Genomic DNA, 17,294 nt, shown 5'->3' on the forward strand with positions numbered 1-17,294 from the left:
TGCTACATCAGATGACTTGGCCTCCACAATCACCCGACCTCAACCTAATTGCGATGGTTTGGGATGAGTTGGACCGCAGAGTGAAGGAAAAGCAGCCAACAAGTGCTCAACATTTGTACTCTGTTTGAAAAGCATTCCTCATGAATCTGGTTGAGAGAATGCCAAGATTGTGTAAAGCTGTCATCAGGCAAAGGGTGGCTACTTTGAAGAATCTAAAATGTTTTTGGTTTTAACACTTTTTTGTTTACTACATGATTCCATATGTGTTATTTCATAGATTGTGTTAAATTTCTACAATGTAGAAAATAGTACAAATAAAGGAAACCCCTTGAATGAGTAGGTATGTCCAAACTTTTGTCTGGTACTGTACATGTAGTCCATGTATATGATGCCAGAAATATTATGACAGGCCATAATCTTTTGGTCCAGATAGCCTCGGATACATGGTTTACACATACTGAAACAGAGGAGTGCTGTTTCACTCGCTCGTATACTTTAACTGAGATTGATGCTTCTTTTGTCGGCGCGCATCTCAGTCAATTAAATTATCAATATTTTATTTGGACAGACAAGGAGGTACGGTAGGGTGGGCCACGCCCCCCTAAGGCCCACCCATAACGCCGGCCCTGTAGAAACCACAAAAAAAAAACTGAATACACACTAGACAACCACAATGGTGTTATTCAAATCACATTTTATTGTTGACATACACATATTTAGCAGATGTTATTGCGGGTGTAGCGAAATGCTTGTGTTCCTAGCGCCAACAGTGCAGTAGTATCTAACAAAACAAAATATTGCAAAGTTGCTTAGGAGCCAGAAGCAGAGCTGCCATGTCTGTTCGTGCCATTTTAGTATTATTTTGCCACTGCATGTCGGATTTTGGCTGGGATTATTTGGGAGATCTTTTATTAATGTCCTGAATTTATCAAACGGCCAATCTAAATTTAATAAACGGGCCGGATCTGGCCCGTGGGCCACCAGTTGAATAGCCCTGCCATACGCACACCATTCACATGCTTACCAACCAGATGTAATGATGAGTTCAATGTACAATGTCCTAGACTCAACCGAGCAAACACCACCTCTTCCTGCCTAATCTGACCTTTAAATTGACCTTTCTTTGGAAAATATATAAATGCCGGCTCTTGGGCTCGCTGTCCCACGTCTTCTGCCACACATCTATCATAATGGCTCTAACCTTACATTTGACGTCACCTACCTGTGGCTATAAAGAAATAGGCTGAAGTTTGCTTACTGCTGTGTAATGTTAAATGCATCTCTATCATTAAAGATGATTTCTTTTTGTACATTTTCTCAATTGAAACAACGTTTTAAGTGAAATATTAGCTTTTGACTAAAGCCGAAAAAGACCGGAAATTCAAAAGCAAAATTTGACCTATGCACTAACAAGGCTTTTCAGCATTAGCAGCTTGACGACAATACTAAAAACAAAATATGTACTCACATTGGATGTGTTGATTAGGATTCAAACCTTCTCTCATTTATTATACAGTGCATTTGGAAAGTATTCCTTTTTCTAAATTTTGTTACATTACAGCCTTATTCTAAAATGGATTGAATAAAAATTTCTACATGAAATACCCCATAATGACAAAGCAAAAACGGGTTTTTATCAATACCGTATTTACCTAAGTATTCAGACCCTTTGCTATGAGACTTGAAATTGAGCTCAGGTGCATCCTGTTTCCATCGATCATCCATGAGATATTTCTACAACTTGATTGTTGATTGGAGTCCACCTGTTTTGAATTCAATTGATTGGACATGATTTGGAAAGGCGCTCACCTGTCTATATAAAGTCCCAAAGTTGACAGTGCATGTCAGAGCAAAAACCAAGCCATGAGGTCGAAGGAATTGTTCGTAGAGCTCCGAGACAGGATTGTGTCGAGGCACAGATCTGGGGAAGGGTCTCAAAAAATGTCGGCAGCATTGAAGGTCCCCAAGAACATAGTGGCCTCCAACATTCTTAAAAGGAAGAAGTTTGGAACCACCAAGACTCTTCTGAGAGCTGGCTGCCTGGCCAAACTGCGCAATCGGGGGAGAAGGGCTTTGGTCAGGCAGTTAACCAAGAACCTGATGGTCAGTCTGACAGAGCTCTAAAGTTCCTCTGTGGAGATGGGAGAACCTTCCAGAAGGACATCCATCTCTGCAGCACTCCACCAATCAGGCCTTAATGGTAGTGGCCAGACAGAGCCACTCCTCAGTAAAAGGCACATGACAGCCTGCTTGGAGTTTGCCAAAAGGCACCTAAAGGACTCAGACCTTGAGAAACAAGATTCTCTGGTCTGATGACACCAAGATTGAACACTTTGACCTGAATGACAAGTGTCATGTCTGTAGGAAACCTAGCACCATCCCAACAGTGAAGGTGGTGGCAGCATCATGCTGTGGGGATGTTTTTTATTTATTTTTTATTTAAATTTTAGCCCCTTTTTCTCCCCAATTTCGTAGTATCAAATTGTTAGTAGTTACCATCTTGTCTCATCGCTACAACTCCCGTACAGGCTCGGGAGAGACGAAGGTCGAAAGCCATGCGTCCTCCGAAACACAACCCAACCAAGCCGCACTGCTTCTTAACACAGTGCGCATCCAACCCGGAAGCCAGCCGCACCAATGTGTCGGAGGAAACACCGTGCACCTGGCGGCCTGGTTAGCGTGCACTGCACCCGGCCGGCCACAGGAGTCGCTAGTGCGCGATGAGACAAGGATATCCCTACCGGCCAAACCCTCCCTAACCCGGACAACGCTAGGCCAATTGTGCGTTGCCCCATGGACCTCCAGTTGCGGTTTTGTCTCACCAGGGGTGATGGTTGGATTTTCATTTATTGTTGAAGGAATGAGTGTTACACTGAGGCCTGTATTTGGAGGTCGAGCGTCCGTCATGGTCTGGGGCGGTGTGTCACAGCATCATCGGACTGAGCTTGTTGTCATTGCAGGCAATCTCAATGCTGTGCATTACAGGGAAGACATCCTCCTCCCTCATGTGGTACCCTTCCTGCAGGCTCATCCTGACGTGACCCTCCAGCATGACAAAGCCACCAGCCATACTGCTAATTCTGTGTGTGATTTCCTGTAAGACAGGAATGTCAGTGTTCTGCCATGGCCAGCGAAGAGCCCGGATCTCAATCCCATTTAACACGTCTGGTACCATTTGAATAGGAGGGTGAGGGCTAGGGCCATTCCCCCAAGAAATCACTATGAACTTGCAGGTGCCTTGGTGGAAGAGTGAGGTAACATCCCACAGCAAGAACTGAAAAATCTGGTGCAGTCCATGAGGAGGAGATATACTGCAGTACTTAATGCAGCTGTTGGCCAAACCAGATACTGACTGACTTTTGATTTTGACCCCTCCCCCCCCTTTGTTCAGGGACACATTATCCATTTCTGTTAGTCACATATTCGTGGAACTTGTTCAGTTCATGTCTCAGTTGTTGAATCTTATGTTCATACAAATATTTACACGTAAAGTTTGCTGAAAATAAACGCAGTTGACAGGGAGAGGATGTTTCTTAAACAGCTTCATAATAACCAAAGGTGATGGCAGGTTGTCATGTTCTGAGCTTTATTTCCTTTGTTTTCTATTTATTGAGTATGGTCAGGGCGTGAGTTGGGTGGGCAGTCTGTTTGTTTTTCTAGGATTTGGGGATTTGTATGTTTCGCCCTAGTATGGTTCTCAATCAGAGGCAGGTGTCATTAGTTGTCTCTGATTGAGAATCATACTTAGGTAGCCTGGGTTGCACTGTTTGTTTGTGGGTGATTTTCTATGCTAGTTGCTTGTGTCAGCACAGGTCTCATTTGTAGCTTCACGGTCGTTATTGGTTTATTGTTTTTGTATGCAGTGTTCAGTGCTTTCTTTAATTAAATATTCACTATGAACACATACCACGCCGCATTTTGGTCCTCTGATCCTACTCGCCTCTCCTCTTCAGATGAAGAGGAGGAAGACCGTGACACAGGTAGCCTAGCGGTTAGTGTTGGGAAAGTTGTTCGAATTCATGAGCCGACAAGGTGAAAAATCTGCCAATGTACCCTTGACCAAGGCACTTAACCCTCATTGCTCTAGGGTTGCTGTTAATAATGGCAGACCCCACACTCAGGGAGATTTGGGATATGCAAAAAACAATTTTCATTTCACACATGTGCATTAATGCACACTTGTACATATGTGAAATAGGCCAAATATAAGCACCAACCAAATGATTTTATTTATTTTTATAAATATAGCATATTAATAACTGCATATAGAGAGAAAGCATGCCAAACTATAGGCCCTGCACGACTCCAATGCATGACTCCAATGCATGTCCGGGCCAGTAGATTTTTGTCGAACTGGCCTGGTTGTGCCAGCGGGGAAAAAAAGTTCGCGTCGGACCCTGTCAGAGCGTACGAATACGATCCAGAGGTTTACCTGACTAGGCCATGAGATGAGGAAGAAGTCCATGTTTAGCTTCAAAATAGAAAATCAAATTGTATTTGTCAAATGTGCCGAATACAACCTTACCGTGAAATGCTTCCTTACAAGCCCTTAACCAACAACGCAGTTGAAATAGAGTTATGAAAATATTTACTAAATAAACTAAAGTAAAATAACGCAATATAGAGTGCAGGGGGTGTTGGTACTGAGTCAATGTGTGGGGGTGTAGGTTAGTTGAGGTAATTTGTACATGTAGGTAGGCGTAAAGTGAGTATGCATATATAAATAGTCTAGATGGCCATTTTGATTAATAGTTCAGCAGTCTTATGGCTTGGGGGTAAAAGCTGTTTAAGGAGCCTTTTGGACCAAGACTTGGTGCCCCGGTATCGCATGCCGTGCGGTAGCAGAGAGAACAGTCTATGACTTGGGTGTCCAGGATGGCAGGAAGCTTGGCCCCAGTGATGTACTGGGCCGTATGCACTACCCTCTGTAGCGCCTTACGATCGGATGCTGAGCAGTTGCCCTACTAAGCGGTGATGCAACCGGTCAGGATGCTCTCGATGGTGCAGCTGTAGAACTTTGAGGATGCCAAATCTTTTCAGTCTCCTGAGGGGTAAAGGTGTTATCGTGCCCTCTTCACAACTGTCTTGGTGTGTTTTGGAATATGATAGTTTGTTGGTGATGTGGACACCAAGGAACTTGAAACTCTAGACCCGCTCCACTACAGCCCCGTTAATGTTAATGAGGGCCTGTTCATAATCTGTCAACTACAGTACCTTGGCCATTTCCAATCTGAGTAGGCTTCTGTGTTAGGCTACGTCAAATGTAGGGTTAAGGAGCGCTTTTGCGGCCATACACTGAACAAAAATCATAATTTCATGAGCTTTAGTAAAAGATACCTAAAATGTTCTATATGCACAAAAGTCTTATTTCTCTCACATTTTGTGCACAATTTTTTTACGTACCTGTTAGTGAGTATTTCTCCTTTGCCAAAATAATCAATTTACCTGACAGGTGTGCCATATCAAGAAGCTGCATGATCATTACACAGGTGCACATTGTGCTGGGGACAATAAAAGGCCACTCTAAAATGTGCAGTTTTGTCACATAACGCAACAGATGTCTCAAGGTTTGAGAGGGCATGCAATTGGCATTCTGACCTCAGTAATGTTCACCAGAGCTGTTGCCAGAGAATTTAATGTTCATTTCTCTACAATAAGCTGCCCTCTAATGTTGTTTTAGAAAATTTGTCAGTACATCCAACTGGCCTCACAACCGCAGACCACGTGTATGGCAAAGTGCGAGGGAGTAGTTTGCTGATGTCAACATTGTGAACAGAGTGCCCCATGGTGGCAGTGGTGTTATGGTATGGACAGACAAAAGCTATGGACAATGAACACAATTGAATTTTAGCAATGGCAATTTGAATGCAACTCATGTTTCAGCATGATAATGCAAGGCCCCAAGTCACAAGGATCTGTACACAATTCCTGGAAACCGAACATTTCCCAGTTCTTCAATGGCCTGTGTACTCACAAGACATGTCACCCAATTGAGCATGTTTGTGATGCTCTGGATCGATGTGTACAATTCCAGTTCCAGCCAATATCCAGCAACTTCACACGGCCATTGATGAGGAGTGGGACAACATTTCACAGGCCACAATCAACAGCCTCATTATCAATATGCGAAGGAGATGTCTCGCTGTGTAAGGCAAATGGTGGTCACACCAGATACGGACTGGTTTTCTGATCCACACCGCTACTTAAAAAAATATATATATATCTGTGACCAACAGATGCTTATCTGTATTCCCAGTCATCTGAAATCTATATCTTAATGAATTTATTTCAACTGACTGATTTCCTTATGAACTGTTACTCATTCAAATCTTTATTGTTGAATGTTGCATTTATATTTTTCTTCGGTATAGATTACACCTAGTCCTGAACTAGAAATCATTTTGGCAGAAAATGTTCCATTGATCTTGGTTTTTAGTCCAGGACTAGGTTTAATCTGTGTCCAGGAAAACATTCCCATAATGTTTAAATTAGTGGAATCAGATTGTCGAGCATGAAAAAGCAAGTTCTCATTACCAAGTAATGGAGAATGTATTAGGCTGTTTGAGAGGAGGCTTGAAGGTTTGAGTACATCTGTTGTTGAAGTACATTAGATCAATAAAGCTACATTATTCTAGCAGTAGCCAAGCAGCTTATGCTGAAAAATCTTGTTAGTGCATAGGTCAAATTTCCTGTATTTTTTAGCTTTAGACAAAAACTAATATTTTTTATTTAAAATGTCATTTCAATTGAGAATATCTACAAAAGAAATTGACCCACCCTAATTGATAGTGTTTCAGGTGACATTACTCACACAGTAAGCATACTTCATCTTATTTATTTCTAACCAATATCAGTATAATTTCAACTAACCTGTGTTGGGGAGTAGTGAACTACATGTAGTTCAACTAGTAATTTAGCTACATTTTGCAGTAGCTTGGTGGTAGTTGAACTAAATTCAAATCTAGGTAGTGTTTACAGCAGTTTTTTTGTTTTGCCATGTAGCGTTGTAGCTAACAACTGGAACTACACACTCCTTTTTGGGAAATAGAAAATAAAATATGGGTGATGTAGACAATATTTCCTTTCTTTTTCAGCATTTGGTCAGTCTGTCTTTTCAGGTGGATTAAAATGAAATTGCAACCAACTTTCTAAGGCTTGTTTAAAAAAATTATGATATTTTGGAGATAATTTCCTTTTCAAACAACCGAAAGTGAGCAGGTGTAATCTGAATAAAGAGAAAAATTCCCTTCTTGAACATAGCATGAGACATTCTTATCAATTTACTAGAGAACCAGTTTGGATTTAAGTATATTGAATATTTTTTGTTCATATCATTTAAAAAGCAGGTCACTAAGGTGTAGGCAAAACCATAAGCAAATAGGTCAACTGTGATATGACTAAAGAGTTAATCAGGGTGATTTTTCCACAAATAGACAGGTATTTTCCATTTCATGGTAGCAAGATCTTATCTATTTTTGCTAACTTTCTATAAAAATGTAATGGCGTGAGATAATTTATTTTGGGATTTGTATACTGAGTATGTCCACATCTCCGTCAGACCATTTAATTGGTAAACTACATGGTAATGTAAAATTTGAATTTTTTTGTGATCCAAAACTTATCGTAATTTGGTTTTAATCCAGAGAGGATAGCAAAAGTATCTAGGTCCTCTGAGGCCGTGGAGAGATTCTAATTGTGGTTTTAAGAGAACATGAATCATCAGCGTATATTGACACTAGTTTTTGAGACACGGATTTCTAATCCCTTAATATTATTGTTTGATCTAATTTTATCAGCTAACACTTCGATGGCAATAATAAATAGATATGCCAATAGTGGACAACCTTGTTTTCCATCTCTAGATAGTTTAAAACTTTCTGAGATGTAGCCATTATTTACTATTTTACACCTAGGGTTAATATACATAATTTCAACCCATTTTATAAGAGATTCCCCCAAAATTAAAATATTCTAGGCATTTATATATAAACTCCAGTCGTACTTTATCAAAAGCCTTTTTAAAATCAGCTATGTAACCAGGCCTGGTGTCCCCAATATTTCATAGTATTCTATTGTTTCCAGGACTTGTCTTATATTATCTCCAATGTATCGTCCATGTAAAAAACTGTCTGATTAGGATGAATAATATCTGACAATGCTTTATTAATTCTATGCGCCAAACATTTTGCTAGGATTTTTGCATCACAACACTGAAGTGTAAGAGGTCTCCAATTTTTTTTAAATGGACTGGATCTTTATATATAGCATTTGGGTCCTGTTTCAGTAATAATGATATCAGACCTTGTCTGATAATCTACCATTTATATAGGAGTGGCTAAAACATGTTAATAATGGTCCTCTGAGTATATCAAAAACATGTTTGTATACTTCCACTGGTATGCCATCCATCCCTGCAGTTTTCCCATCCTTAAAGGCCCCAATTGCATCGATAAGTTCCTCTGTCATTTGGCCTTCACATGAGTCTTTCTGTACAGATGTTAATTTTACATTATTATTAGGAACAAAATCCATACAATTCATTTTAGTTAGTGGAGATGGAGGAGACTGAAACAAAATCATATTCTTAAAGTACTTCCTCTTTCAAAATATCATTCAGTGAATCATGCGTGACTCCATTTGTAACAAGTTTGAATACATTTTCTTTGGTAGCATTTCTAAATTGAAGATTGAAAAATAAGTTTAATTTTCGTCAACAGGTTTATATAGTTGTGAAAGAAGGGAGTGTTTCATAGTTTACAACCAATGTCTGTTCACTTGGGTGGGGCCTCTGAGTGAGCAGAGTTTACACTATGACAACCAATTCTCTCCTTTAGAAGCGAAAACTACATTTAATCTTTTCACAAATAGTTTAATATTAAACATTTAAATTTCCCAACATTTCCAAGTGAATCTGATAACTAGAATGTGTAGACTTTCCCAGATACAGTTTGTCGTCCTATCATCAGTAATAATGTCTCAGACGCCAACTTATCTGACATCATATTCATTAAGTACCAAAGCATATTTCCAACTGGTTGGATTACTGAAATATGGTTCCGTTTCCCACCTTCTGATGTTACCAGACTCTCTATGTTAACAAAGGGATTTTCAATAGTCACATCGGTAAAGAGAGGAAAAAGGGGGTGGATATTTATGGGGGTCATAAACCTCCCCCAATAGGCCAACGTCATGACACCCCTTTTGAATTTCTTTACCCACCCCCAGTCCATTTTCCACAAAACTTAATCTAAAATTGTTGAATGGGTTTCCTGTAAACAATATATATTATATTCCTTCTCTTTGAGCCAGGTAAATACTGATCGCCTTTTCTTGTTATCTGCTAGGCCATTACAATTGTAACTGGCTATACTTATTTCACCACTTACCATTATGAGACACAATTTTCAATTTTATTTATCAAAATATATGTTTGTAAACGTATCATTAAAAAGTAACATGATTGAGTGTCTATGATATTTGCATTGCTACTAAGTAAACCTCCAATTGGTCCCCACTATTCCACCTTCTAAAAGCCCTCCTCATCCTGAGGTGGGTTGTCATCCCAATGCCCGGCATACACCCCCCCCCCCACCACTCCGTATCCCATAGCCCTGAAAAGACTGGGATCCATCCTTCTGCCATTTTACAGAACAGAATTAGATCAAATGCCAAATGCATTTCCATCTCCCTCACCTCGATTTGTATTATATATAGCCATAAAAATATATATATTTTAAGAATCTTGTTTCTTATTTTGCATAATTTGCTATTCATATTTGTAGTAATGTAGACCATTTATGGAAAGGATTTTACCTCTCACCAGTCTCGCCATTATCAAAATTACATTATCACAAGCAATTATTATATTAGCAAACAATTGTTGTGAATCATCCTTTATTGTCCCTAACATATTTTACTCCTTCACAACAGTTGTGGGATACACACTCAACCCTTTCCCCCCACACAACCATAGGCTCACATTCTCAACAGTTGCACCATCCCAGAGCCCAACTCAAGAAAGGTCTCGATTTACAGTTACAGCAAGTAAGGCTTCTCTCAGAACAGTGTTCTCCTTTTTAAGTTCATTCATTCACATTCACCGCCGATATAGAATATTACGTTTTTATCTTGAGGTGCTCTACATAACTTTGTTCAGTCCGCCAATACCTTTCTCAGTCCCGCCTCCTCCTCTCTCTCCTCTCACATGATGAATGTTAGGTGATTGGTGATTGGCTTACCTCCAGCACTTTGCCTGTGATAAACTGCTGGCATGCCTCGCACTGGACCCCAAAATGGATCTGGTAGTCCTTCTCACAATAGGGTGCGCCATCCCTGAGCAAAGAGATAGGAGAATACAGAAAGACTGCATTAGAATAGGATAAAATAGAATAGTATATTTCACTGTGTCTGCAAGTATGTTGTGTGTATAAAATAATAGAATAGTGGGTTTTACTTTGTCTGCAAGTACACTGTGTATTTCATTATGTGTGTAAGCATTTCATGTGTATAATAGTTGTTAGACTTACTTGCTGATGTACTCCCCAGTGAGGACTTTTTGACAGGCCTTACACTTAAAGCAGCCCAGGTGCCACTGTCTCTCCAGTGCTAAGAGAGCCTGACCATTCTTAATGTCTCTACCACAGCCCGTACAGCCTGTAAAACACACACACGCACAAACAATAGTTTTCATCTATTCAAAACCTATACGCTAGATGGTGGCAGAGGGTCAACAGCCATGGCTTATTAATGGGTGTTTCAATCTTCCGTTAAGGTATATTTAAGTGATAATGCTGAGAAGCCTGTGTTTGTTGGATATATTGGCACCAAAGCCCATCTCATTCCAAACAGACGAGAACGGTCTAAGGTATGTTGTTCATAGCCTGATTGTGTTATTTCTAAGTTCACTTGTAATTAGGCTACTGGAAAACAATATTATAACAATTACTTCGTCTCGGGCCTAACACCCATGCCAATATATCCAACAAACACCGGCTTCTCGGGCATTATCGGGCATTATCACTTAATTACCAAAAGCTTATCCAGGCGATCTACAAAGAAATAAATCACCTCTTCCTAAGCTCCCAGTCATGTCATATGATCCCAGTGTCATCCCATGACATTTGTGATGACACACTGAGTATAAAGAGCTTGAAATGAAGACATGAGGAGAATCAGCACCCTTATTTATGGATACCCCTGTATATAAGCTAACTGGCAACACAGAGAGAAACCAGGGTCGTGTTCATTTGACACCTAACAGAAGAAAACAAACAAACAGGAAATCACTGCCTGGACTTGGTACACTCAGCTCTTTTTAAAGTTCCAATGCAGCCTTTTTTAATCTCAATATCAAATCATTGCTGTGTAACAATTTGCTTTATGCATGCCCACTAGCCTATGTATTTCGGCAAAAATTACAGCTAGCCCTTGATTACCAGTATTACGCACTCATCATCTTTGATACAATAGCTAGCTAGCATGCAGGGAAAGCTTAAATTGTCAGCCAAACAAATCTTATATTTTTATTAGTACCGTTTGTTATATATTTTTGTTCCATTATAGCCTAACCTCAAATTAGTTCAAGCAAGGTTTTTTACAATTTTACGACATGAAGGTAGCAGTACAGCTGAGCATTGCTGTGTCCCACTGTGTGCGACTTCCTCCAAGATATATGTTGAGCTTTCACACCTGCACTGGAAAATTTGATGTGAGATTCAACACCACCTCCCATACAAGGGTCTGCAGCTGCCACTTCCAAAGTGATGACTTTATCGAGCCTTTAACCCCCACTGGACGTTGGCTACTCAGGAAGAGAGCTCTCCCCACCCTGTTCCAGTGGAATGACTATTAAGTTACAGTGCCAAGACCTGGGGTATGGCAAAGGAGAGAACAACCAACTTATGAGCTGGCTCAGGTGGATGAATGACTTCCTCCACCTGTATCATGATTATTGTTCAGCTGCTGACCTGGCACTGGAGCAAGGCAAAGATCTTCATAAGGAGGTAGAGAAACTGAGGAGACATTAAGGACACAAATTAAGTAAAAACCAAAATAAATAAATACTTTGTTTAATAAAGGCTTTAAAATGTTTGCACAAAAGCATTGCCTTGATCTTTGTTGTAGGTAACAATAATATTTTCTTTTCTCATCATTCCTTAATTTATCTAAATTTGTCTGGTGTTATTTTGTTGCCCTGGTGGCAGTAAAAGGATCTTGTGTCTTACGCCTCGATCACACCGACAGTGTCATTGCGTTTTGGAACACCAGAAGTACATTCATTTCCAATGGAACACTGCGTTTGCTTTGCAGCATTGCATTGCAGTGTGTTCTGTGTGGTGCATACTGTACGTTGGATTTGTACAGTATGCATCAAATTGTGTGCGTCGATGAGTAGACAGAAATGGTAGCAGAATGTGAATGTTGAACTTTTGTGGTACACATATCCAGATGATGCTGAGTACCATTTTGCGCAATGACGCTGTAGGTGTTATTGACGCGTTATATACTCCTGGGTAGTACTTCCCTCTGGAGGCAGTAACAGCACCTAGGATTAGATATCAATTACGTCATTCTTCTCATTCATCATATTTCCCACTTCTGACATATACACTCACAGGCGAGTTTATTAGGTACACCACCCCGTTCACGAAAATGCATCGCATGACAACAAGTTCAGTTTACTTGAGTGGCCTACACAGTCCTAGACCTCAACCCAATAGAGCATCTTTCGGATGACAGAACGGGCTGTTATCAGCATGAATGTACCACCGTCCAATCTGAACCAACATCCCTGTGGAACATTTCCGACACCTTGTAGAATGACCCAGTACTATATGGGTGTACCTAATAAACTGAGTATAGGTTTGCGAAGTATGCCCACCTAATGGCCTCCCGGAAGCTCATCGAACCGGCATCCCATAACATGGTACGTGTGACCATAGCAAGGGCAGCTGCAAAGAGGAATGAGGTCACACTACTTGAATTTACTATTTACCAGGAAATGCAGTGGTAATCATCAAAGCTACAACTGACCTTAGACAAACACAGAAGGGCTACAGTGCCTTGCGAAAGTATTCGGCCCCCTTGAACTTTACGACCTTTTGCCACATTTCAGGCTTCAAACATAAATATATAAAACTGTATTTTTTTGTGAAGAATCAACAACAAGTGGGAAACAATCATGAAGTGGAACGACATTTATTGGATATTTCAAACTTTTTTAACAAATCAAAAACTGAAAAATTGGGCGTGCAAAATTATTCAGCCCCCTTAAGTTAATACTTTGTAGCGCCACCTTTTGCTGCGATTACAGCTGTAAGTCGCTTGGGGTATGTCTCTATCAGTTTTGCACATCGAGAGACTGAAATTTTTTCCCATTCCTCCTTGCAAAACAGCTCGAGCTCAGTGAGGTTGGATGGAGAGCATTTGTGAACAGCAGTTTTCAGTTCTTTCCACAGATTCTCGATTGGATTCAGGTCTGGACTTTGACTTGGCCATTCTAACACCTGGATATGTTTATTTTTGAACCATTCCATTGTAGATTTTGCTTTATGTTTTGGATCATTGTCTTGTTGGAAGACAAATCTCCGTCCCAGTCTCAGGTCTTTTGCAGACTCCATCAGGTTTTCTTCCAGAATGGTCCTGTATTTGGCTCCATCCATCTTCCCATCAATTTTAACCATCTTCCCTGTCCCTGCTGAAGAAAAGCAGGCCCAAACCATGATGCTGCCACCACCATGTTTGACAGTGGGGATGGTGTGTTCAGCTGTGTTGCTTTTACGCCAAACATAACGTTTTGCATTGTTGCCAAAAAGTTAAATTTTGGTTTCATCTGACCAGAGCACCTTCTTCCACATGTTTGGTGTGTCTCCCAGGTGGCTTGTGGCAAACTTTAAACCACACTTTTTATGGATATCTTTAAGAAATGGCTTTCTTCTTGCCACTCTTCCATAAAGGCCAGATTTGTGCAATATACGACTGATTGTTGTCCTATGGACAGAGTCTCCCACCTCAGCTGTAGATCTCTGCAGTTCATCCAGAGTGATCATGGGCCTCTTGGCTGCATCTCTGATCAGTCTTCTCCTTGTATGAGCTGAAAGTTTAGAGGGACGGCCAGGTCTTGGTAGATTTGCAGTGGTCTGATACTCCTTCCATTTCAATATTATCGCTTGCACAGTGCTCCTTGGGATGTTTAAAGCTTGGGAAATCTTTTTGTATCCAAATCCGGCTTTAAACTTCTTCACAACAGTATCTCGGACCTGCCTGGTGTGTTCCTTGTTCTCCATGATGCTCTCTGCGCTTTTAACGGACCTCTGAGACTATCACAGTGCAGGTGCATTTATACGGAGACTTGATTACACACAGGTGGATTGTATTTATCATCATTAGTCATTTAGGTCAACATTGGATCATTCAGAGATCCTCACTGAACTTCTGGAGAGAGTTTGCTGCACTGAAAGTAAAGGGGCTGAATCATTTTGCACGCCCAATTTTTCAGTTTTTGATTTGTTAAAAAAGTTTGAAATATCCAATAAATGTTGTTCCACTTCATGATTGTGTCCCACTTGTTGTTGATTCTTCACAAACAAATACAGTTTTATATCTTTGTGTTTGAAGCCTGAAATGTGGCAAAAGGTCGCAAAGTTCAAGGGGGCCGAATACTTTCGCAAGGCACTGTATACAGTGTGTGCAAATGAGGTAAGATAAGGGAGGTAAGGCAATAGATAGGCCATGGTGGTGAAGTAATTACAATATACCAATTAAACAATGGAGTGATAGATGTGCAGAATATGAATGTGCAAGTAGAGATAATGGGGTGGAAAGGAGCAAGATAGATAGATAAATCAATACAGTATGGGGATGAGGTAGTTGGATGGGCTATGTACAGGTGCAGTGATCTGCGAGCTGCTCTGACAGCTAGTGCTTAAAGCTAGTGAGGGAGATATGAGTCTCCAGCTTCAGTGATTTTTGCAGTTCATTCCAGTCATTGGCCGCAGAGAACTGGAAGGAAAGGCGGCCAAAGTAGGAATTGGCTTTCGGGGTGACCAGTGAGCTATACCTGCTGGAGTGCGTGCTACGGGTGGATCCTGCTATGGTGACCAGTGAGCTGAGATAAGGTGGGGCTTTACCTAGCAGAAACTTGTAGATGACCTGGAGCCAGTGGGTTTGGTGACGAGTATGAAGCGATGGCCAGCCAACGAGAGAGTACAGGTCAGTGGTGGGTAGTATATGGGGCTTTGGTGACAAAAAGGATGGCACTGTGATAGACTGCATCCAATTTGCTGAGTAGAGTGTTGGAGGCTATTTTGTAAATAACATCGCTGAAGTTGAGGATCGGTAGGATGGTCAGTTTTACAAGGGTATTTTTGGCAGCATGAGTGAAGGATGCTTTGTTGTGAAATAAGAAGTTGTTTCTAGATTTAATTTTGGATTGGAGATGCTTAATGTGAGTCTGGAAGGAGAGTTTACAATCTAACCAGACATATAGGTATTTGTAGTTGTCCAGAATAGTGATGCTGGATGGGCGGGCAGGTGATGGCAGAGATCGGTTGAAGAGCATGCATTTAGTTTTACTTGCATTTAAGATTAGTAGGAGGCCACGGAAGGAGAGCTGTATGGCATTGACTCTCGTCTGGAGGTTAGTTAACACAGTGTCCAAAAGAGGGCCAGAAGTATACAGAATGTTGTTGTCTGCATGAGGTGGATCAGAGAATCACCAGCAGCAAGGGCGAGATCATTGATGTATACAGAGAAGAGAGTCGGCCTGAGAATTGAACCCCGTGGCACCCCCATAGAGACTGCCAGAGGTCCGGACAACAGGCCCTCTGATTTGACACACTGAACTCTGTTTGAGAAGTAGTTGGTGAACCAGGCGAGGCAGTCATTTGAGAAACCAAGGCTGTTGAGTCTGCCGATAAGAATGTGGCGATTGACAGAGTCGAAAGCCTTGGCCAGGTCGAGGAATATGGCTGCACAGTAATGCCTCTTATCGATTGCGGTTATGATATCGTTTAGGACCTTGAGCGTGGCTAAGGCGCACCCATGACCAGCACTGAAACCAGATTGCATAGCGGAGAAAGTACAGTTGGATTCTAAATGGTCGGTAATCTGTTTGTTAATTTGGCTTTCGGAGACCTTAGAAAGGCAGGTTAGGACATACTGTATAGGTCTGTAGCAGTTTGGGTCTAGAGTGCCTCCACATTTGAAGAGGGGGATGATCGCGGCAGCTTTCCAATCTGGGAATCTCAGACGATATGAAAGAGGCTAGTAATAGGGGTTGCAACAATTTCGGCAGATCATTTTAGAAAGAGAGGGTCCAGATTGTCTAGCTCGGCTGATTTGTAGGGGTCCAGATTTTGCAGCTCTTTCAGAACATTAGCTATCTGGATTTGGGTGAAGGAGAAATGGGGGAGGCTTGGGCGAGTTGCTGTGAGGGGTGCAGGGCAGTTGATCGGGGTTAGGGTTAGCCACATTACAGCCTTATTCTAAAATTTAGTAAATTGTTTTTTTTTCTTCTTCTAATTAATCTACACACACTATCCCATAATGACAAAGCAAAAACAGGTTTTTGGAAATGTTTGCAAATTTATACAAAATTTAAAAACAAATAGCGTTCAAAAGTTTGGGGTCACTTTGGGTCCTTGTTTTTGAAAGAACAGCAGATTTTTGTCAATTTAAAATAACATCAAATTGATCAGAAATACAGCTTACAGATGGTAGGCAATTAATGTCACAGTTATGGAAATTCAGGACACTAAAGAGGCCTTTCTACTGACTCTGAAAAACACCAGAGAAAGATGCCCAGGGTCCCTGCTTACCTGTGTGAACCTGCCTTAGGCATGCTGCAAGGAGGCATGAGGACTGCAGATGTGGCCAGTGCAATAAATTGCAATGTCCATACTGTGAGAAGCCTAAGATAGCCCTACAGTGAGACAGGACGGACAGCTGATCATCCTCGCAGTGGCAGACCACGTGTAACAACACCTGCACAGGATCGGTACATCCTAACATCACACCTGCGGGATAGGTACAGGATGGCAACAACAACTGCCGATTTACACCAGGAACGCACAATCCCTCCATCAGTGCTCAGACTGGACTTGTAGGCCTGTTGTAAGGCATGTCCTCATCAGACATCATTGGCAGCAACGTTGCTTATGGGCACAAACCCAATGTCGCTGGACCAGACAGGACTGGCAAAAAGTGCTCTTCACTGGCGGGTCGGACTGAGGTTATTGTCATAGCTTGCAATCTCAAAACTGTGCTTTACAGGGAAGACATCCTCCTCCCTCATG

The 17,294-nt window shown here is 41.2% G+C and overlaps 1 protein-coding gene across 3 annotated transcripts in view; it reads right to left on the reverse strand.

The window, feature by feature from the left end:
• Nucleotides 1–17,294, reverse strand: part of LOC110491807 (actin-binding LIM protein 1) — a 136,538-nt gene that overhangs the window by 48,563 nt on the left and 70,681 nt on the right. For all 3 annotated transcript variants that reach the window (XM_090202556.1, XM_090202557.1, XM_036946717.2), the window contains exons 5-6: nt 10,527–10,653; nt 10,239–10,332 (exon numbers count right to left, since the gene is read on the reverse strand). In XM_090202556.1, coding sequence (XP_090058682.1) covers nt 10,239–10,332; nt 10,527–10,653 — 221 coding nt within the window. The remainder of the gene's footprint in view (nt 1–10,238; nt 10,333–10,526; nt 10,654–17,294) is intronic.

This window comes from Oncorhynchus mykiss, chromosome 16 (assembly GCF_057628025.1).
Source record: "Oncorhynchus mykiss isolate SJ-2025 chromosome 16, ASM5762802v1, whole genome shotgun sequence".
NCBI lineage: Eukaryota > Metazoa > Chordata > Actinopteri > Salmoniformes > Salmonidae > Oncorhynchus > Oncorhynchus mykiss.